Source organism: Chanos chanos, chromosome 2 (genome assembly GCF_902362185.1).
Source record: "Chanos chanos chromosome 2, fChaCha1.1, whole genome shotgun sequence".
Lineage (NCBI taxonomy): Eukaryota > Metazoa > Chordata > Actinopteri > Gonorynchiformes > Chanidae > Chanos > Chanos chanos.
In genome coordinates, this window is record NC_044496.1 from 50,042,385 (window position 1) to 50,064,135 (window position 21,751).

The 21,751-nt window shown below is 39.0% G+C and overlaps 2 protein-coding genes across 2 annotated transcripts in view; both read right to left on the reverse strand.

The window, feature by feature from the left end:
• Window positions 1-166: 166 nt before the first annotated feature.
• csf1ra (colony stimulating factor 1 receptor, a) lies at window positions 167-11,498 on the reverse strand. Its single transcript, XM_030794130.1, has 21 exons — window positions 11,412-11,498; window positions 8,269-8,550; window positions 7,706-7,993; window positions 7,335-7,471; window positions 6,951-7,119; window positions 6,459-6,660; window positions 5,873-5,988; window positions 5,616-5,727; window positions 5,129-5,328; window positions 4,708-4,799; window positions 4,430-4,556; window positions 4,204-4,308; window positions 3,873-3,983; window positions 3,154-3,316; window positions 2,726-2,808; window positions 2,436-2,545; window positions 2,197-2,319; window positions 1,856-1,967; window positions 1,583-1,682; window positions 715-820; window positions 167-606 (listed from the first exon to the last, which is right to left on the reverse strand). Exons 1-21 carry the CDS (start codon window positions 11,458-11,460, stop codon window positions 451-453), a joined length of 2,943 nt encoding a protein of 980 aa, XP_030649990.1. The 5' UTR covers window positions 11,461-11,498; the 3' UTR covers window positions 167-450.
• Window positions 11,499-14,252: 2,754 nt separating this feature from the next.
• Window positions 14,253-21,751, reverse strand: part of pdgfrb (platelet-derived growth factor receptor, beta polypeptide) — a 21,039-nt gene continuing 13,540 nt past the window's right edge. Inside the window, exons 9-23 of the mRNA XM_030765626.1 lie at window positions 21,463-21,586; window positions 20,676-20,884; window positions 19,818-19,912; window positions 19,391-19,523; window positions 19,025-19,129; window positions 18,737-18,847; window positions 18,426-18,588; window positions 18,077-18,243; window positions 17,364-17,479; window positions 16,561-16,683; window positions 16,234-16,345; window positions 16,011-16,110; window positions 15,734-15,839; window positions 15,207-15,481; window positions 14,253-14,544 (exon numbers count right to left, since the gene is read on the reverse strand). Coding sequence (XP_030621486.1) covers window positions 14,406-14,544; window positions 15,207-15,481; window positions 15,734-15,839; window positions 16,011-16,110; window positions 16,234-16,345; window positions 16,561-16,683; window positions 17,364-17,479; window positions 18,077-18,243; window positions 18,426-18,588; window positions 18,737-18,847; window positions 19,025-19,129; window positions 19,391-19,523; window positions 19,818-19,912; window positions 20,676-20,884; window positions 21,463-21,586 — 2,078 coding nt within the window. The 3' untranslated portion in view covers window positions 14,253-14,405. The remainder of the gene's footprint in view (window positions 14,545-15,206; window positions 15,482-15,733; window positions 15,840-16,010; window positions 16,111-16,233; window positions 16,346-16,560; window positions 16,684-17,363; window positions 17,480-18,076; window positions 18,244-18,425; window positions 18,589-18,736; window positions 18,848-19,024; window positions 19,130-19,390; window positions 19,524-19,817; window positions 19,913-20,675; window positions 20,885-21,462; window positions 21,587-21,751) is intronic.

Here is a 21,751-nt window from a genome sequence, read left to right on the forward strand (position 1 = left end):
AAAAAAAATATAACTCTATGACACAAAAGCAGAACGACACACAAGAAATATACCTTAATGAAAAACCAAATAAGGGCCTCTTTATAATAACAGAAGGAAAATTACATGAATATATCAGACATGCTAAAGAAGGCATAACAGAAATAACAATATATGAGCTTCTAAGCTGAAAGGTTTGGCTTTTTAAAAACACCACCACAAAAAGTCAGATACTATAATGGTCACATGCCGTTAAAAACCTTAACCTTTTCAACTTGTTTTTCAGATGAGATGCCAAAACAGAGAACTATTCCATACTACTAGGGCAGCTTCAAGGCTCATCTCTGTAGCTGATGATTAAGAGCATTTGTTTAAGGAGGTATGGGTTATAGTCATGGACGAGATATTTTCTCAATTTTCTAATATGAATCTTGGAATAACTGAGTTGGTTGCAACATCGAGCCGAAGGCCTCAGCAAAACTGATAGTTGTTGGTCTTCATCAATGGTTGTTCCTCTTCTTCTTGTTCACATGACTGATCACACGACTCGTCGCTGTACTTGGAGGGTTCAAATGGTTCAGGCTCCTCGTCCAATACGTCTTGCTGCAGGTTCTTATACTCGACCTGCTGTGGAAAAGAAATACATTCAAATTCATTTCTAGTACAAAAAAAAAAAAAAAAGGTCTTCGTGTAAAAGAAGAAACTTTCCAGTCATTCAAAGACCTCCTCTCATACCTGCTCATTTTGTTCCCCAAGTAGCCTCTCGATGTACTTCATGATCTTGCTGAAGGTCGGTCTCTGAGTTGGTTCAAGGCTCCAGCACATTTTCATGACGTCATACCTTAAAGGCAAATGCGTTTTGCTGAATGTCATATGTACACAGCTTCAAAAGAATTCTGCTGATCTCAAAATGTCTCGTAAACTTCGTCAGAAACTGAATCAGGTTGAGTAAAACACGTTGACTACTCTGTCATTATGAGACTCTGTGTCGATCGTGTCAACTTTAGTCACGATTGAGCCATCTACTGCGGTCGCCTCAGATTTTGCATGATTCATTTACGAGAACTGAGTCATATATCTGACTCCACAGACTCCTTATGGATTAGCAGAGAGTGAAAGACAAGTAGTGTCAAAAACATAGTTGTCTCTTTCCAACAGTGAGAAGCGGAATGACCTGGAGTAACTTGACAAGGATCACACACTGGTTATGAGAGAAACCATGGAGGGGTGTGAAATGGCTGGAAAATGGAGGCCTTGCACTGGGATCATGTGTTTAACATGCAGAACTAACAGCCAACGCAGCTGAGCACAAAAAGGAACCAAGGCGACGGCCTGACTCAGGCCCTCCGTCTGTGCACGGCTATTCTTGGGAGGCGAGAGCAATTTGAAAACATCGGAAAATACAGTCATATTAAAAATCCATTGTCCTGCTTCTCCATTTTGACCAAACTGTGAGATTGCAAGAGCTTTTGCTATGCTTCGTGTTGCTATGCTAGGTTTATATTATTTGAAAAAATGTGAATAGCAACTTTAAAAAAGAGAGAAAATAGAGGCATCTCTTATGTCTTATGGACAACGTAAACGAAAAGCAGCTGCGACTCACATCTCGGGTGAGGCAAAATCTGGACGAGACATTTGGTAGCCACATTTAATCATCTTGTAGAACTTGGAGTCCACCAGCATATTGGGATAGGGGCTCTTTCCTAAAAAAAAAGGGAAAAAAAAGATCAAAAGAGTAGTTGAGTAATTTTCTTCATATAACAGCAACATCTGTATAACTATTATATTTGATATTTCAAATTTCAGGGACGTGCATTTCCCAAGTATTTCAAGAGTATTTAACGTTTTTTTTTTTTTCATTTAGTTTTTGTCTCACCCAGAGAAAAGATCTCCCAGAGCAGAATGCCATAAGACCACACATCACTCTGTACAGTGTAAACACACTCAAAGATACTCTCTGGGGCCATCCACTTCACAGGGAGACGTGCCTGAACGCCCAACAATTACACACATACATAGGGAGCCAAAGAGAGTGTGAGAGAGAGAGAGAGAGAGAAAATAAATCAACACTAGATTCTTTTATTTGTAGTGTGCCTGAACAGATGAATATTTGTTTTTGTGAATGTGTTTTAGCTACCTAGTTTATTTTTCTCTTGTGTTTTCATTTAATTATCTTTTTTTTTTTTTTTTTTTTTTTTTTTTTTTTTTTACACTCACATTGCCCTTGACCACATAGTTGGAGTCATTCATGATGTCACGTGCTAGGCCAAAATCACATATTTTAGCCACACGCCCATCAGTCAGGAGCACATTCCTCGCAGCCACATCTCTATGGATGCACTACAGAAAAATAACAACAACCAAAAAACAGTCGTTTCTGATGCTTTATAATGTATTTAATTCAGCTACTAACAATAACTAATGTTCAGTTAATTGTGGGGGGTTACAGGACTCACATTTTTAGCAGCAAGAAAATCCAAGCCCTGAGCCACCTGATAAGCAAACCTGAGCAAATCATCTATGTCCAGAGGCCATGAGTCCTCCTGCTGTTCCTCACAGGAAGAGCCTGAATCAAAAGGGAATTACACGTAGAAACAAAAGAGAATTACACGTACAGAATCCCACTTATGGCTTTCCAGCAACATTACATGATACTGGTCTCCAATAATTGATAACATTCTTCAGAATCTGAGAAATGAGATATATTCTCTATAAAACAGAAACGTAGGAGAGTGCGTTGACTGACTTCTTAAGACGGTAGGTTGAGCTGCTGCTGCTGGTCTCATCTCCAGGTAGCTATCAGAGCAGGTGCTAGAGATGCCACTGTCACTACAGAGGAGGCATGGGATGGATGTGTGTCAGAGTTGGGAACACAGTGTATTTTGGGCAATCTGGACAAAATGTTGCTTAAAACACGACTAATAATTACGTTTGCCTAAAGAATATGTTCACACACATATTTTAGTAATGTAAAATTGGCCCATCAAACATTAAGAAGAAAAAAAAAGAAGTACAACAATTTTATATATTAATGAATTATTAATGAATATTAATGAAATTAAAAAAAAATTGAAAGGACATTTACACAAGTTGTCATTAAAATGATCATTTGTGGGATGAACATTTGTCGTTATCTTCTGTCAATTGCAGTGACAGGAGGTTTATTAGTAATACCTTCTGATGAATGTCTTATCAGCAGAAATATTCTTGTAGTCAGTGGTTTCCTGCATGAAATCTGGAATGGTCATGACACAGTTCAGGAAGGTTTCTGCCTTACACCGTAGGAAATTCAAAAGATCCCCATGGCAACAGTACTCAGTGATCACCAAAACAGGCCCTGAGGAGGGAGCACAGAAAACAGTATTGTACATGACAAAGTTAACAGTTTCTCAAGTTCTAAAGAACAGTGCATAAAATAGTTTACAATAAAAACATTGACTTAAAGAAAAAAAAAAAAAAAAAAAAAAAAATATATATATATATATATATATATATATATATATGTGTGTGTGTGTGTGTGTGTGTGTGTGTGTGTGTATATATATATATATATATAAATATATATATATATAAATATATATATAAATACTTTGCCAAATTCCCCTAATGCTCTATGGGTCAAAATGCATCCTGTGTTAAATCAGTATCATGGGATTATTCATGGCTCAGTAAAAAGTAAAATAAAACATTAGCCAGTGCTATGCTGAGGTTGGTGAAAGAAAACACACTATCTATGATATGTTTTTTACTTCTCAGGTCTATCTAACTAATGAACATTAAAAATTTTGTGAACTAATGTTAATCCATTTATCTTTGTGTTCAATGTGACTGAGAGGAAACAGAAAATCGAGACCTCGTTTAAAGAGCTTTACGTTAACTGAGCAGCAATTTACCCCCATGTGTGCAAGCACCCAGCAGGTTGACGATGTTCTTGTGATGGCCGAGATGAGAGAGGATCTTCAGCTCTGACATCAGAGCTTCCTTTTCGTCAGAGTGGGCACTGGCTAAACACGAAACAGAACACATACATTAGTCACACGTCTGTCTGTCTTACTTTAGTCTCTATGAAGAAAGTAAAAAAAAAACAACAACAACAAAAAAAAAAACAGGCCTTACCACTCTACATCAGGTGGATGTGAATCATTTGCATGCATATATTAATAGAAAGCTAAGTTTCTACTGTTTTGGTTCGTACTGTTTAATGGCTTTTAAAGTGTTAACGACCTTTAAGCATCTTCACAGCCACGCGTGTCACGTTGTCCTCCTTCCCCAGCCCGTACGCCGTGGCCTCGACCACTTTTCCAAAAGCCCCTGCACCAAGGACCTTCCCTGTCATACACAAATAATCCACTTCTTAATTTGGACAAAACTGGTTTTTGAAACTCAAACCAAACAATTGTGCAGTTTTTGTTGAATCCAAAGGTAATAAAAGATTTGTTTTTATACAAACCAAGCTTCAGTTTATCCCTGGGGAATTCCAATTTCTCGTTGTATGGAAGCTGAGTGGGATCGATGAATGTGTAGCTATTTCCATCCGTGGCCTCTATGATCTTCCAGCGGATCTCGTACCTTGGTTTCTAAACATACAGGAAGCTAAGTTAATGGTGAGCAATATATAACATATGCTTTTCACGACTATGAAACTCTGGAACGTAGCTCTTACGATTGGAATAGGGAGCAAACGAACAGGCTATTTAAATGCTTGTTAAAAATATAAAACCTTCGGACCTGCTTATACTTGTACAACAGGAACATTAGCAGCAGGAGCAGGAATGCCATCATGCCTATGGCTCCAGCCAGAGTGGTAGTGAACAGTTTATCTGCAAGAGTTAGCAGATATAGTATTGAGCTCCTCAACACAAGCGGACAAAAAAAAGTGTTTTTTTTTTTTTTTCATTGCAATCAAAATGTGATGTGTAAGCAAGGATATCTTTGTGTTATGATTGCTTCAATACAAACTATATTGACCATTGTTCTGTGGAAGACATTTGTTTGACCCTGGCACTGAAGAGAAATGTATATAATACTATATAAATGTGAATTTATCAATTTAATGCTTGTGGGGAAATTTGCTCATACCAAGTGTAAAGAAATTAATGGAACAATGCTAAATTATATTTCATTCTTTTCTCAGAATGAGCAAACCTACCGTTAACTTCCATGGAAAAGGTGGCACTCCCTTTGCCGGCGAGGTTGAAAGCCACACATTCCACGGTAATCCTCTGATTAGATGGACCAACGGTTAACACACTCTCCACCTCAACCGTTCCAAACTCCTCCCTTTGTACTTCCACGGTTTGTGCTGGGATTGGATGAGGAGTTTGCAGCCCTGTGGAATTTTCAGTACATCTACAACACAAACATACCACCTTATAATGAGGTTTGTGTTTAAACTATTTATTAAATGTTCATAAACGAGTATCTAAGTCAAGACTTGGTCAAGTCCGTAAGAAAACCTACAATGTTTTGTGGGATATAGATTTAAGAGTATAATTGCTAATTCATATCCTGGATCTCAAACCTATAACTGTAAATTTGATAATAACACACATTTCAATGCACTCACTCATAACAGCATAAACCCAAGACATCTCTATTAACTTTTACAACCAAGCATAAACTCTGACGTCACTTACGTGGGTCTGATTCCTGAGCACTGGTACCAAACAATGTGGGGAGCAGGATAACCAAAAGACGTACAGGTCAGAGTGGACACGTTTTCCCACCTTACCACAGCAATGGGCTTCTCTGTTCAGAATAAGGACAGACAGATCATTTCCTCAAGACCGATCTGGTTAAGTAATTTTTCTACGCTGGCCGGCAGAGTATTTTAATCGGCTCAGTCATACCAACGGTCGTTTTAGAGAAGAAACGCTGCTAAATGGCTACTTACGGTACATCTGAACTTGAAAGGTTATGGAGGCCTCAGTCATTGAGTTGCTGGCGTAAAACGTGTACTCGCCCTGTTCTCGAGATATGAGCCTTTTAAGATGGAGTGACGCCTCATACCTGGAGATAAATCACACAATGCCATCAAAGTTAAATCCAAATCATTATCCACTGGTGACTACCTGTTTAAAGATCAATCATAGGAATTGCATTGCCGTAACATTCAGGATTTTTCTGGGGAAAAACAAAGTCCGATTCTAATTCAAAATGAGTTATTATTGATTACTTTTGGCGAAACTGTATTTTTCCATTTAGTGTCTCGGTTTAAATTGTGAAAAAAAAAAAAAAACCCGCAAACTGTTGGGAGGAAGTCTTTTGTGTTTTATCCCTCTTTCTGTTTCACTCATATTTATATTTTTAAAGCTGGTGGATATCCACCCCCACGCCCCCAACTTAAATCTCACTCTGACTATGTTGTAGTCAGGCTAATTCAATTACGTATGAAGTGCAATATTAACCAAACGTGGGATCAGTTCTGTTTTGCATAGAGAGTATGAGATGAGAAGGGCTGAACTCTTGGTTGTGCTAACCTGTAATTGTAATGGTAGAACCTCTGCTCTGGAGCTGAAGTCTTGTTGGAGATTGGAGTTTCCCACCGCTGAGATGTTATCTCTGGATAGGCTTCAATCATGACCCCCAGTTCCAGGTCATCCCCTTCATTCACTTCCACAGACAGTCCCTGCCTGGCCAATTTTGGTGAGAGTTTGGGGGCCAGTCTGATGTAAGGTTTATCTGTTTTAAAATACAGTCAGACAGTCAGCAACCGAGACAGAAATCAGAGGGAAACGTGACTTCATTGTATTGTAGTTTTCTAAAATGTTAAGACAATGAAAAAGCCATCTGTCATTTATCTAAATTACTTAATGTACTAGTAGTAAGCCGGAATTCTAATTGTACAATGAAGCTTCATGTAGTTAGCACTTCTCTCTGTCCTAAAAGGGGGGTTTGTCTCTTTCAAACAAAACTTCTTATGGACATCAGCAACACATTAGTGAGATTTGCTTGCTTTTGTTTCCTCATACCCACAACTACCAGGCGTGTGGTTGAGCTGTTGACCCCAGCCTCATTAGTGCCTGTACAAGTGATATTTCCCGTGTCGGACATCTTCACTGCAGGGATGGTTAGAATACTCTCAATTGCGAAGCCATCACTTTTAGAATCGTGTTCAGCCTTCTCGAATGGCTGTGGTAGCTAAAAAAAAAAAAAACATTTAGCAGGTACAGAAATAGTGTTAGTTTAACCTATTCATACATTATTCAAAACTTTAATTTAATGTGTAAAAAATTATAAAAATTTTTTTTTTAAAAAATCCCATGATCAATATGTTGAAAAGAGTCTTTTCTCCACAAGTTATATTATGCGTAGTAAAGAGTATAAAGATGTAGGAGGAGGTTGAATGTACTTACGTCTCTTGAGGAGTGTTTCCATGTGACGTTATAGTAAAAGTTGGGGTTGTTTGTTGTACAGCTAATCCGCAACTCCTCTCCGTCTAAACGCACATACTCATCTCTTGGTAGGAAGACGTATGGTGGAAACCTCAGCTCTGGACAAAATCAGGTGTATGGAAATGAACTATCAGTCTTTTCAAGTCCGGGTCAAATTAACCTCAAAATCTCATGTACAGATTTACAGTGGATAACACAGAACTGTCACCACAAAGGCGAAAAGAGGTTACTTAAACAACCTTGTAATAGCATTCTGTAACACGTAATGTCATTTTAATCATTCTTATTTTGCTCTGCATACTAATCGATTCCTAAAATCCATCCCATCTCACTTTGTACAACGTTGATTGAGAAGGTTCTGGAAACTTTTTCAACTCCTCCGAGCTTGGCACTGCAAACGTAGTCGGCATTATAGCTGGGGTGTAGGTTTCGGATCAGGATACCCCTCCTAGGATCGATGCTTATGTTCATTCCTGGAGGCAAAGCTGTTCCATTGTCCATGTGGAGCAGAATGTCTTTGGCTTCAGGGTTGGTCAGGAGACACGGAAGCAGGTAGTCATCACCCTCTTTCCGCACCACTCTGAGAGAGGCACTCGGAGTCACAAAGAGAATGTTTGGATCTGTTGATAGCATACATGTATTTTTAACATGAAACTGTGCTTATTAAAAGCTGAGGTTCAAACTTTATTCCAGTGAGATTAATATGGTAAACGATATTACTTTTATTACTCTAGCCCTTGTCACCTAAAGTCATTATACATTTTTGATGTATCTTACTGCTGATTTTGGGTGTCCTGAGTCTTCAGAAGACATTTAAGATATAGACTTTTCTTCTCTATACCTAATTCAGAAAGCACTGGCATTCTAGGTATCAAGAATGACTCCCCTCACCTACCTCTTACAAAGACATGAACCGTGGAGAACAAGTCTGTGTAATTTTTCGCTGTATACACACACTTGTATGTGCCTGTAAATTCCGCAGTAGCTTTCTCCACTTTGAAATTGCAGTAAAGTCCTTTATTCTTTGAGATGAACCGTTTGTGCTTAGCCAGTCTGGGAATCCATGTAACAGGTCCATCGCCCTCACAGCTTAGAAGCAGGGGAGAGTCAGAATCCATAACCACGTCAGAACTGGTCAAAGCTTTAGAATTCACTTTGATCACTGGGAAACTCCAATCTGTCAATTAGAAAGCATTGATAGTCTTTAATGGGGAAACCAAAATATCTATGGAATCAGTGTCAGGTAACAGTTATTTAAAAATGTGTCTCACCAAATTGTTATGATTAGAAATCATTGAAAATGTCCTGCAGGGTATAAAAATAATATTGCATGTCTGCTTTGAGGAGGTGGGTGGGTGGAGGAAGGTCTGCAGAGAAACGAAAGCTGTGTGTCTGTTTTGGACTGGAGAAGTATCTAGAGTGGGTTCAAGACCATACAGCAGTTCCAGGAAACAGATTGCAGAGACAGACACAAATCCAACATCCCATTCCTTCTCTCACTTCTTCTTTCATCTTCCTCTGTGACGTTGTACCCAAGGATGAGAGCACTAACCACTGCCGTGGGCCCCAACTTCTCTACTTCTCTACTTCTCTCTCTCTCTCTCTCTCTCTCTCTCTCACTCTCTCTCTCTCTCTCTCTCTCTCTCTCTCTCTCTCTCTCTCTCTCTCTCTCTCTCCCTCTCTCTCTCTCTCTCCCTCCAACTCAGTTGATAAGTTTATAATGAAACATATTTGTTCTCAGTGCTTCATATTAGCTAAGAGTCAAAATAGTAGCACGTTACATCTCAGCCACATTACTTCAAAAATCATTAAGGATGTTCCAGAACAATCTATTACATGTTATGGTACAAAAAACTCCTCTAATCAGAGCTATGTGCAGAGAGTCCTTAAAAGTGTGCCTCTTTGTGCTGTGGCACAAATCTCTTGTTTTGTGTTGTGATGTATTTTCTTTTTCCTTTCTTCACTTTAGTCACTAGACCCCTCTTGTCAAGATTCAACATTTTTTTAATGAGTTCAGAATAGCTCGAACAGTCTATTGTTATGTGTAACATCTCTGACAAAAGCATTTTTGACACTGTGATCTCAATTGGACATGAGTCATTGAAAATGATCAGCCTTTGGGCAGACCGTACGGACACGTTTGCTAAAAGTTAGTGCGAATCAAGACAACGCATCTATTCAGAACATCTCCTAAGACATTTTGAACTAGTATCTGAGGCAAATGCAGAGCAGATACATTGTGAATTCAGAAAATGGGAGCAGGGCTGCGATACAGTAACTATGCTGTATCTTTTTTTTTACCTAATTAGTACCTTTTCAGCATGGAAGTTCGTATCTCTGAAATGTAACATAGTTGTTTGTATGTCACAAGTGTCATGTCTGTTAACCTGATTAGGGACAACAGCAGGGCCTAGAGCCTAGGGCTGGGCCTCCATGTGACGCCTAGTTAAGTATACAGTTATTAACTATTTATGGAATAAAGAGCATGACCTGATTTGGACATTTTACGGATTTAGTGAAACACTGGGATGCTGTTCTTCCAAAAAAAAAAACAACACTACTGCTCTATACTTATTTGCTGTAGAATTTAATAAGAATAAAACTTGACAACCATCTTTGTTTTTTTTTTTGTTTTTTTTTTGGCTGGATCTGCAGTGCATTCTAGGATACATTAGATCGAGCTAGAGCCACACAAGTTCCCTTTGAATCTGTCATAAGGACACAAACTGTCCTCTTACTTCAAGACGAACTGTGAGAGGAAAAACATTCCAGTACACTCAGGCAGTTTTTTTTTTTTACCTTGGAACCTTCAAGAAAATGACTGAAAGACACAGCTATGTTTTTTTTATTATTATTCAGCTTATGCACCCAGCTTAATTTGCCATCAAAGTGACTGGGATATGACCTAATTACTTTTATGGAAAACCGCACACATGAGCATACGAAATGGCAACTAACCATCTGCCAGAAAATGGGATTTATACAACCTTAAATTTGAATCAAGATAGCCCTCAATGAGCTCCTATTTGACCATACTTGCTTCCTTACATAAACCTCTCTGTAGATTAATAATGATCATTTTGTGGCTCTTTTTGAAATTGAATTTGTGACAAAGCCTTCATTTGTTAGTACCTTTTAAAAATTGAATTGTTCAAATTATATAGTAAAGTTATAATTATATTATAAAGTAATCTATATGCAAGGTATGTTTTGAAACAAACCCAGCTGATATGTCCCAAAGGGAAACCAAACACGCCTTAATAATTTAAGAAGAAGTGAGAAAAAAAAAAACATTCAGCAAAACAGCATTTCATTCCCATCAGCTTGACAAGCAAGATGCTTCTTTAGGTTAATCAGCAAAAACTTCCTAATCCAACTCAGCCCTCCTCTGAGAACAATAGCTCCTGATTAGAGTTAAAGAACACAGTAGTGTAAAGAGGATGGTGTTAAGCAGAAATGACTGAGAATGTAAACTTTCTCAAACGAATCTCCTACATCTGCCTCATAAATGTACATAAATGCTCACTTATCTCAGATACGTTAAACACAGAAAGGACTTCACAGAGTGTCTGACACTACAGTGGTGTAATGTAATTATACCCAAAACTGCACAGGAGAGAAATTCCAAAGTAAACAAATCGTTTTACCCATTATTCTCTCTGACATAATTAGAAATAGTTAGGGACTGAACTAGTGAATGGCTTAACCAATAACAGACAACAATAAATGTATTAATGAAATGTTCTGAGCAGTGAAATGTGATATATGCATCGCAGAACCAGTAACAGCTTTCAGTTTTTTGTTCATGCTTTATATGTGCTTTGAAAATAATCCTTTTTTTTTTTTTTTCGCTCCATGATTATTCAGGATCAATTTTGAGAGGAAACGTAGATGTCATATTAACTGTTAACAATATTTGTAGTTGCCACTTTACTCAAACGGAGGGAGTGCAAACAGAAATCATTGTCACAAAAATACCATTGTGGCATCTTGTACAGACTGATCTCAGTGACTGATGTTTACAGCAATGAGTCTTACCTTGAGCAAGAATGGGGAGAACTCCCAGAAGAAATACCAAGAGAAGCATCTCAGATGTGCTCTGGGCCTCTCAGTGCTATAGTAAAGAACACCACTCTGTCTAAGACTTCGACTGTAGAGAGAAATCAGGAGCAGTCACTCTGTCTGACTATTTCTACCACCAACTTCTCATTTTTGTCTCACAGGATGTGACAGGATTTGGAAATCAGATGACAGGAATCTGAACTTGGGGTAGAAAAAAAATAAGTGATTCTGTAAACCTGAGCTAAGCACAACAACAACAGCAGCAACAGCAATAATATTAACAGCAAGGACAACCCACAAACAACAACAACAACTACAACAACAACAACAAGGAGGAGAAGGAGAAGAAGAAGAAGAGGAAGAAGAAGAAGAGGAAGAAGAATAGTAATAATAATAATGCATGTGGTAATAAGGGATAAATTAAAATTGAGTAATAAAATGCAATTTTCAGTTAATAGTGAAAGTGAACTTTTCAAGTACAAATACGCTGATCTGAAAAGCAACTGGCTAAATATGGAAAGGTCCAGAAAGTAGCAGTTCAGCAGAAAGGTTTACCTGTCTCTTCACAAAGGAGTGTTCTGTAAGGGTGATATCTCTAATTGGACTTAATCACCAGTCTTGCTTCAAACATCCAAAGAAAAAAAAAAAAAAAAGGAGAAGATGCTCTTAACTTCTAGAAAGTCCTTCACTGTCTCTGAGTAAACCTTGAATGGAGCAGAGAGAAAAAGGCAAACAGAGAAGCAGTATCAAAGGTCACACTTAGCTAGTGTCTCGGTTGGTTTTAAAATCCACATAACACCACTCAAGTGAAACTAATGAGCATGCTAGACACTGACGACTAAGTCCTGCAGGGCTGTTGCCCACAGAGGAGGGTAAAAGGAGCAAGAGGCTAGTGAGGGGGGTTCTAAGTACTCTCTTTAATAACTGACTTCTCTGTTTGGAGAATCCATGATGGTTATGGTTCATGAAGACCAAGCGTAAGTGCTTGTTTGTACTCAAAAACTATCAAGAGAGGCTTTTATTATCCTGAATAAAGCAGAATGACTCCAGATGGAGCTGGGCTACCTCTGCATTGATTTCTTCCTCTAATTGATTTTGTTCACCCCAAATTTGTTTGAGGCACTTTTATGAATGCAATCAGAATTAAAAAAAAAAAAAAATCAAAGGGCAAGTCATTGGTGTAATTAAAGCCTGTATTGACATTGCTTTGAGACCATGAGTTTGAGAATTCTGGGCACTAAATTACTTCCACTCTTTCTGGTAAATGAGAAAACAAAAGGAGCATGGCCTTACACTGTGCAGTACACTGCTGAGATCATGTGATCAAGTGATGAGTTCTGCTCTTGTTCCCAAAATATGAGAAAAATATTGAATTCATAGACCCCCATATTTACACACTAAGCCTTTATTTTGAGACATAACATATATCCTTTATTTGTTAAATGCTTTGTATTGATATTTCATTGGACTTGTGTTTCTGTTCAGTAATATTCAGCATCCATTATATGAGACAGTGCATAACATTTTTGTTTCACTGTTTATTTTTTCTTTTACATAAAGAATTTTTGAAGTACAAAATACAAAAAGTTTATACAAAAATACAGTTGTAAACATATATAAGGTAAAAGCTTTGGTACCTCAGCGTGTGTGATATCATGTATGTGACTTAGGTAAATTTTGTACTGTAACTACACATGCCATGTGACAAATATACAAGAATGCTTAGTGCGCAAATGAAGAGGAAGCAATGGATGGTAAATCTCCATTAGGCGTTGAGTGATTCAGACTAACGTGTTTTGCTCTGGGGTGACAAGATTTGTGTGTGTGTGTGTGTGTGTGTGTGTGTATGTGTGTGTCTGTGTGTTTTTTCTGGACCACAGATTCAATTTCTGAGCCTTAAATTGAATCACAGCGGAGAGGGAAGATATATGATACGCATCAGTTAACACATGAGTACAATGACATGGAATTTATATAAAAAAAAAAAAAATGAAATTTGCTCTATGAGTAGTAATTAAACAGCTCAGAAAAACTGACCATTCGTCATGTACCATAACCTGCAATGAAATACATTCGTGTCAGTTCAACATGGTGGCAGAAAGCATGACAAAAATTTGCATTGCATTAATTGAGTCTTGTACCTTGATTCCCTTTGCATAAAATATTTCATGCATCATCTAATGCTTGCAACTTCCCTTAAACAGTAAAGTGCAAATTTGCTACAAAGTCCTTCAGACGTGTGCTTCCTTGAATGTAACATATCATGGAATGTATTTCAGAATCACATACAACTTATACATTATGTACTGCTGAACATATATAGCAGTGACTGGACTGAAGAAACTAAAAAAAAACAAAACAAAACAAAACAAAAAAAAACAAGAGGAAAACGTTAAAAATCCCTCAACAAAACAAAACTTGATGTACTAATAACATCTCTAATATCATCTAAATTCTTGTGCTACTTTCATATACATTTTGAGGTTAAAATAAAGGCAGACTGAAATATAGAGCTGTCATTAAAACTGAAAAAATCCACATCCAGGACCCTCATCTAGAGATCCTTTTAATATTTTATTGTATATCTGCTACATAATATATGGACTTGTTTATCTGAGATTAGATGTACTGTACAATTGAATAAAACCTAAAGAGCGTACCACATCAAAGATTCCTCAAAAAGTATCATTTGTATGTGTAATGCTTAAGAACTGCTCTGTCTGTGGTTGGTATACATTGTTACTCAAATCATAAACAGCTTTATATTATTACTGTATATAATTCCTTATTCTGTCGTATGAATACTGATATGAAATTGTGCTTGCCAACAGTTTGTGTGAAGTAAGAATTTCTCCATTATATATCTATATATCAGCTTGGAAATAAAGCAGAACAATTTTTTTCTCTATTCGAGTGACACATTCACACCAATATAGCAAATGTATGAGAATGCTTGCAACACCGGTAAATCTACAGGAAACTGTCCTCCACATCTGGAGTTCCAGAAGCTTCACTTGGTTTCTCTTTCTCCTCAGGAGTGCATTTTTCCTCCTCTGGTTCTGTGCTTGGTGTTTCCATGGAAACGGTCTCTTCATCTGATCCCACAGAGCTACAGGAAAGAAAAGCAATCCTGACGATTAACATTTCTGGACTCCTCTTGAGCTAATGCTGCAGAAGAACTGTTCAGTCCATAAACAGCAGGGGGCGCTGTAGTGAAGTAGAAATGTTTTGTCTACGCAGTCATCAATAAAGCTTGTAGACTTTACAAACCACCCTTGATTTGACCAACTTTAACTATCAAAAAACTCATCACTACTCATTGTACTACTAAACATCACTCTATACACTTACTTCTGGACACTTGGAGCTGACTCATTACTACACTGCATGCAGACAGCAGAATTCTATGAATACTTTGTTAAAGAAACATCAGAGAAACATTACACAGCACAAACATAATGTACCCTATGAGGGTTTTTTTTTCATTGAATCAAAATTCTATATGTCAATTCACTAGTCGTTTTGGAATATTAAACTCAGTGTAGAAACCCAAAGTGCGTGCTGTCTGCATGCACGTCTAGGGCCACATGACGTTTGAATGAAATCATGCTAGTGCTGTTTTTAACCTGCAATTGGAACTGATTCTGAAAGAGAAAAGAGAACTGCGGCACTTTTTTAGTAAACTGTGGGGGAAGAACCAATGGCTCATCTTTCCTGTATATTCTTTCACGCGTCTGCTGGGACTGTGGTCAGACAGGAAGTTAGCCATACCTCAAGGGGGTTTCCGTTGGCAGGGCAACCTCCTGGCAAACTTCCTCGGGTTTGGGGTCTGGAATAGGGATGATGTACTCGTTGTAAGAAGCCTGCAACTCTTCACCATCGAGCGGCGGTCGGGGGCTAACGCGAGGGCTAGAAGCTTGGGGGGTCACAGAGCCGGGGTCCGGGCCGGGTCCGTTAGCTGGGAACGGGGGGCTCATTCTAGGTTTTGCCCGAACCACAGCAGGGTGGTCACTTCTCAGGAAGCTGTCATTTACCTGGAAGTACCGCTGTTAAAACAGAAAGCAGAAAGATCTAACTGTTCAGTAAAATTCGGTGGCTGGGGTTCTAGGATTGTAGTGTAATCAAAGTGCTGTTGGTTTTAATTCCCATGTGAGTTAAGTGTTGCTGTACCACTGAGCAAAAGATTTAACTTCAGTGACTTCAGTAAAAAACATATCATAGGTTGGAGGATTAGACCAACTGGACACATTGTGCTTTGCATGCAGAGAGATTATAAAATAGAAAAATGACATACAAACCTTTTTATAGCTGTCTGTCAGCATGTTCCCCATTGTTTGGACCAGAAAGGAGAACTCTGGCCTTTTCTCAAACTTCTCATCCCAACACTTCCTCATCACATCATATCTAGACAGGAAGGTGTGTCATTGTATCTACCAAATCAAAACTGTGCCTACCAGTGTGTGAAACGATAAAATTACTAGAAAAGGAAATTAAAAATCTCATAGAAATCACATTTCAGTCAGTGTTTGCTAATTCAATTTTTTTTTTTAATGTTCACGATGAGAGCAGACTTACATCTCCTCTGAAGCATGCATGGGTTTAGCCATACGGTAGCCTCTCTTTAAGGCACTGTAGAACAGTTCATTCATTGGTAGGTCTGGATATGGGGTTCCTCCTATAGAAACAGATCAATTGTATATGTGAAAAACAGGATTTAAAGGACAAAAATGAGAAATATTAAATATATGAACGACTGAGTGAATGAATGAATGAATGAATGAATGAATGAATGACTTGCCCAAGGTGAATATTTCCCACAGTAAGATGCCATAAGACCAAACATCACTCAGAGTTGTATAGAGGTTATGGAAGATGCTCTCTGGCGCCATCCATTTCAGAGGCAAGAAGGTCTAATAAGGAAAAGAGTAACAGCGTGACCTCATTATCTTTCATCAACTATATTCTGCTAAAACTGGACTTAAAAGCCATTAAACGTAAAAACCTGACAGTAACGCCAACATTCAAAATTGAATCAGTTTTGAACTATTCCGCCATCACAGTTTTTTGTTTTTGTGAATGCAAAATAAGTAATAAAATTGTAAAGATAATGGAATATGCTACTTACGCTGCCTTTCGAGATGTAGTTGGAGTCATGCATGATGTCTCTGGCCAGTCCAAAGTCACAGATCTTTACCAGTTTTCCTTCACAGATCAAGACATTCCGGGCTGCCAGATCCCGGTGAACACACTGCACAGGAGCAAGGAGAACATTATTATAGCAGATTACCACTAAGTGATTGGTTATTTTTTAAGAGGGGGGATGGCCCACTTATCACTGACACTACTCTATAGAGTATATATAGGGGTATGGCAGGTTAACAAGGGGGGATGCATTTTGGACATTTTGCTAACAAGTGGGATGGCATCCCTCCTCATCCCCCTACAAGTCGCCTACTGCATATTACAATCTAAAAACCGCAATGCAATTATGCATGGTCGTTACTAAGAAAGACTATATATGGAACACATAGAGGTTTACAGTTGGAAATGCTGTTACAACATTTAACCATGGGAAAACCCTACTGAACTTTATACAGCTCAGCAAAAAAAAAAAAAAAATGAATAGCTTCATAGGCCACAGTTTTAGCTCATTAGCAATGGTTTCACCACACTGATGTGTCCCCGGGTTCTAATGAACATATGACAGGAAAGCAACACTAAGAAAACATTGAGATATCTTAAGAAATGGTGAACCACTACATGCTTTCAGGAAGTGTGCCACATGAATGAAGGCAATTCTTATTTTAGATCGGATCATGTTATATATAATCACTATGTAACCACAGCAAACAACATATAACCATATCCGCTCATAAAACATACTTTTATTTAGTATGTATGCTTGTTTAAAGTGATTTCTGAACGCACATTTTTGGATGCCAGGAACTCCATGCCCTTGGCCACTTGGAAGCTGAAGCCCACAAGGTCAGTATAACTCAGGATGGGCGATTCGCTGATGACCAGAGTCTGGTCGACCCTGTGACCTGATAAATAAAGACTAATAAACGTTAAATGCAAATAGATGCATTCTTTAGTAATAGTATAACTGGCCTTCTTTTCATATCTCCTCAGTCTAATCTGTGTGTGTGTGTGTGTGTTTGTGTGTGTGTGTGTGAATCCGTACTAGTGGGAACAGGGAAGTTAACATGGAACTAACTGACGGTGGAATCTCCCTGTGAACGCTGTGACACAAACTCATGAGAGGCATCTGTGCCAGCCTTTTCAAACTGCTATTCAAACAGTTCTAGTCCCACATCTGTTCAACATCTGGCTGGCAGCGACAGGCTTTTCTGATTGTATGGGAACAGAGGGACTTTGTTATTTTACTCTTTCATCTTCCCTGGGATAAACATCATGCAAAGTTCTGAATATAGGTCTCTAACTATAGCATTATGCTATGAGGTAAAGAGTAGCTAGTCTACCTTGTCTTGGTTTATTTAATATGTAAGTGCCAGTCAGGGATGTATATATACTGCCAGTCTGACCTCATCTCAGTATTCATATTTAATAATAGCTCTAATATAAGAAATGTGGAGCATTTGGAAGAGAAGATGAAGGGCCCCCTCTCCTGTTATCTGTACCTTGCTCCTGATAGATGTCCTGTTGATATGGTGACTCATATGGGCACGGTTGGATGTCAGCGTATTTGATGGTGTCGGTGAGTTCCTGCATGGGCACGTACTCTGTCTGCTCATCTTTACTCATGTCCATGTAGCCTCCATCAGATTCATGACAAAATCTCACATAGCTGGGGAAAGCATCGGAGTAAAGCAAAATCAATTGCACTGTTCATTTTTTTTTTTTTTTGGTGGCCTGACACAGTTTTAGTTTAGTGGTTACTCAACTGTTGCAACCTTCCATAATACTGTAACAATGTTTACTACAGAGTAATTGTCTTGCTTTCAGCTTTGAGTGTCTTTGGCCACTTACCCTTTCACAGAGGGCCATTCTGTGGTGCCACAGTTCTGGCTCTCATCACCATTAACTGTGTGGTTCTTATCAGCGTAGTACTGCAGAAAACTGTGTTTGTTCCTGTGCAAGTAATCCACCAGGTCTCCATAGCGACAGTACTCTGTTACCAGGTAGAGTGGGCCTAAAAAAAAAAAAAGAAAAAGAAAAAAAAAAGTGGAGAGTCACAAGACAAGTTTTGATCTGGACCTTCACACCTTCATTTGAGCCTGACTGTACAGGATTAGAAGTGGAGTGGATAGACCTGCCTGAAGCTGCATTGGTTTAATCACCTTGTTTAGTGCAGGCTCCAAGCAGGTTGACAATGTTTAGGTGAGGTCCTAAGTGACTCATAATTTTGAGTTCAGACATCAGGGCCTGCGTCTCACTTCTCCTGGCAGTGGCTGTAAAAAAAAAAAGAGTAAAAACAATCAGACATGTCATAAAACATACGAAAATAAACCAAACGTTCCACATGACTTTACGAGAAAAGTAACAACAATACATTGAGGTTCATATTGTTAGATTCCATGTGAAAACTTTATCTAAGTTTAACTTCGATAAAATAAACCCTGGCTTACATTTCAGCATTTTCACAGCTACTTTGATGCTGGATTGGGAATGACCGAGACCGTATGCGGTCGCCTCGACCACTCTGCCGAACGCCCCTGAGCCCAAAGTACGTCCTGAAACGTAACAAAAAGTAAGTATCTGAAAAATCCGGATTCCACAGAATTTAATCCATAAACAGATTATCTCTGTGTGTGACAACAGCTACTGTATGTGTTTGTGTGTACATTATATTCTCAAATAAAACCGTATATGCTCATAGAAACACAGCACTTATGCAGGTCCGTGACACTCTTTCTCTTCTGGTTCTCTAACTATAGGAGTTATTTCTTAAAATATACATGGCGTATTTGGAATACAGCATCCATTGTTGTCACCTAAGACCAGGCTTTCTCTGGACATCTCCCAGGTCAGGTCATAGGGCAAGTGAATAGGGTCAACATAGATATATTCATGTCCGTCTGAGCTCACAGACTCGATCACCTTCCATCTGATCTCATATCGCGGCTTCTGCAGAAAAAACAGAGATGAACAAACACACACCATTCAGGCAGGATGCCCACACATGTGTTGCTTTTGTTTGCTTTTCCCAGTTAATAAATCTCAAACCATATTGATTTAAAACAGGCACTCATAAATCTATCACTGAATTTATCAACTGTTACTCACCGGATGGTGGCACAAGAACACTGAGCAGTTTAAAATGACCGTATTGATTTCTAAAGTAGACCGTTCAGACGCGACACGGTCGTCGACTAAAGACCTGAGAGTAAGACCATGATTAGGTACTGATCACTAACTCACCTTTCTCCACACAGCAATGAGGATTATAATAGAAATGACAAATATAACCACGAGAGCCAACACCGCAGCTAGGACAGCAACCTGGGACAAGAGAGCTAAACAGAACAGAGAGAAACACAGACACACAAACACACAAAACCGACACGTAAGCCACCAACCGATTATCACAGACCCTAATCAGGAGTATCTCCTGTAAAAAAATAAAATCAATTCACAGACATCAAAAGTGTAATACTAATTAATAGTTGTAAACACCAGTTAAAAACACCAGTGAGAACCGATAATGGACTTGTTATGGAGTGATGGCATTCTTGTGAGTGTGCATCTGGAGAACAGCAGTAAGGCTCTATGTGAGAACTATGTGAGAACAAGCTCTTGAGGCTTAAACACCTGGAGGTGAAGTGTTTAAGTGCCGATCTACAGAGCAGCAGCTGGGAAGTTCGGTGTGACAACATCTGAAACATCAGCCGGAGGGTCAGGCCACCCTTAAGCCCTTGGCTCTCACTGTGTTTTATGAGCCGTTTGAATCCATAATCCATTTTTTGTGTGTTAATGAGATTTGGGGTTAAAAGGAAAAAGGAGACATATCCATCTGGTTTGCTCCAGAACAATTGTTTTGAAATTTAACAGTTTAGCCCTCGAAATCTTTTAAAAACCCAGCTTTACTTTGCTAACCAATATCTAAGTCCACATCCACAATGCTGAGTGACCTTTGACCCTTTCACAAGAGTATGAGTTTACACCTCTTTCAAACACATACACACACGCACACGCACACACACTCACACACACGCACACACACACACACACACATACACACAGACATACATAAAGAGAGGCAAGGGAGCTTTAACATACTGTTTGACACCAGCTTGATATCCCGAGCACGAGCTCCTCTCTCGTTTTTGGCCTCACAGCGGACGGTGACCTGCTGGGGTCTGTGAAAGATCACCTGACTGCGAACCTGGTGGATCTTCCGTGTGTCGTTATAGGTAACGTTAGTGAGGATGCTGAGATTTTCTGTGTCGTCTACCAGAGGTGTCCATACAGTGCTTCTATTACTGCACCTAATGAAGGAGATTACAGTGAAGCATTAGGTCAGTGGTATCTCTATGGTGAAGCATTATCCCCAATATACATTAAGGTGCATAATGGCCATTAGCATAATAGTAGATCTCCTAGCACCATGCATAATTTAGACTGATTACATACTGAGAATTATCGCTTGTTGTGTAATGGTAGAGAGGTAACATTAGAGAGGTATAAATATAACACAAACAAGAAGCTATGCTGTGGCTAATGTGTTGTTAATGCTCCACATTTCAGGGCTTCTCTTTATCACAGAGGATAAATATACACACCTACAAAATATAACGGGCCTGCACAGATATGGTGCACAAATGTACAAAAGAGAGGAAAACACACAGAAGCACAGACACGCACATGCACGCACACACACACACACACACACACACACACACACACACACACACACACACACACACACACACACACACACACACACACACTGAGAGGTTTCTCTGTGTGTTAACTGTGTCCTCTGGTGGGCAGAATGAGCAGAGCAAGTTGGCTGAGATGGTGTGGGGAGGTGAGGGGGGAGGTGGGGGTGGGCAACAGAGCTTACTTGTGCATACTGTCACAGCTGTACCACTGTACGCTGGGAGAGGGAACTCCCTCTGCCACACAGGTCACCGCATGTCGCTTCCCTGACAGATGATGGTCTGACAGGTCTGTGATCTGAGGAGGTACTGAGAATGGACAAAACCAAAAGGGTCCACACTTTATTCTCTCCAACACAATTTCTAGCTCAGTTTGAGCTCAGGTAGCAGAAACAAACACCGCTTACAGCACAGAATCTAATGTTTGTCGTTCTAAAAAAAAAAAGCCTCCAGATTACGGATTTAGTTTTTCAT

Coding starts and splice junctions, on each gene's coding strand:
- csf1ra (XM_030794130.1), bottom strand. CDS start 11,460: ATGCTTCTCTTGGTATTTCTTCTGGGAGTTCTCCCCATTCTTGCTCAA. Junction 3,984..4,203: donor GGCTGTGAAGATGCTTAAAG/GTCGTTAACACT, acceptor TTTCGTGTTTAG/CCAGTGCCCACTCTGACGAA. Junction 3,317..3,872: donor GGGTGCTTGCACACATGGGG/GTAAATTGCTGC, acceptor CTCCCTCCTCAG/GGCCTGTTTTGGTGATCACT.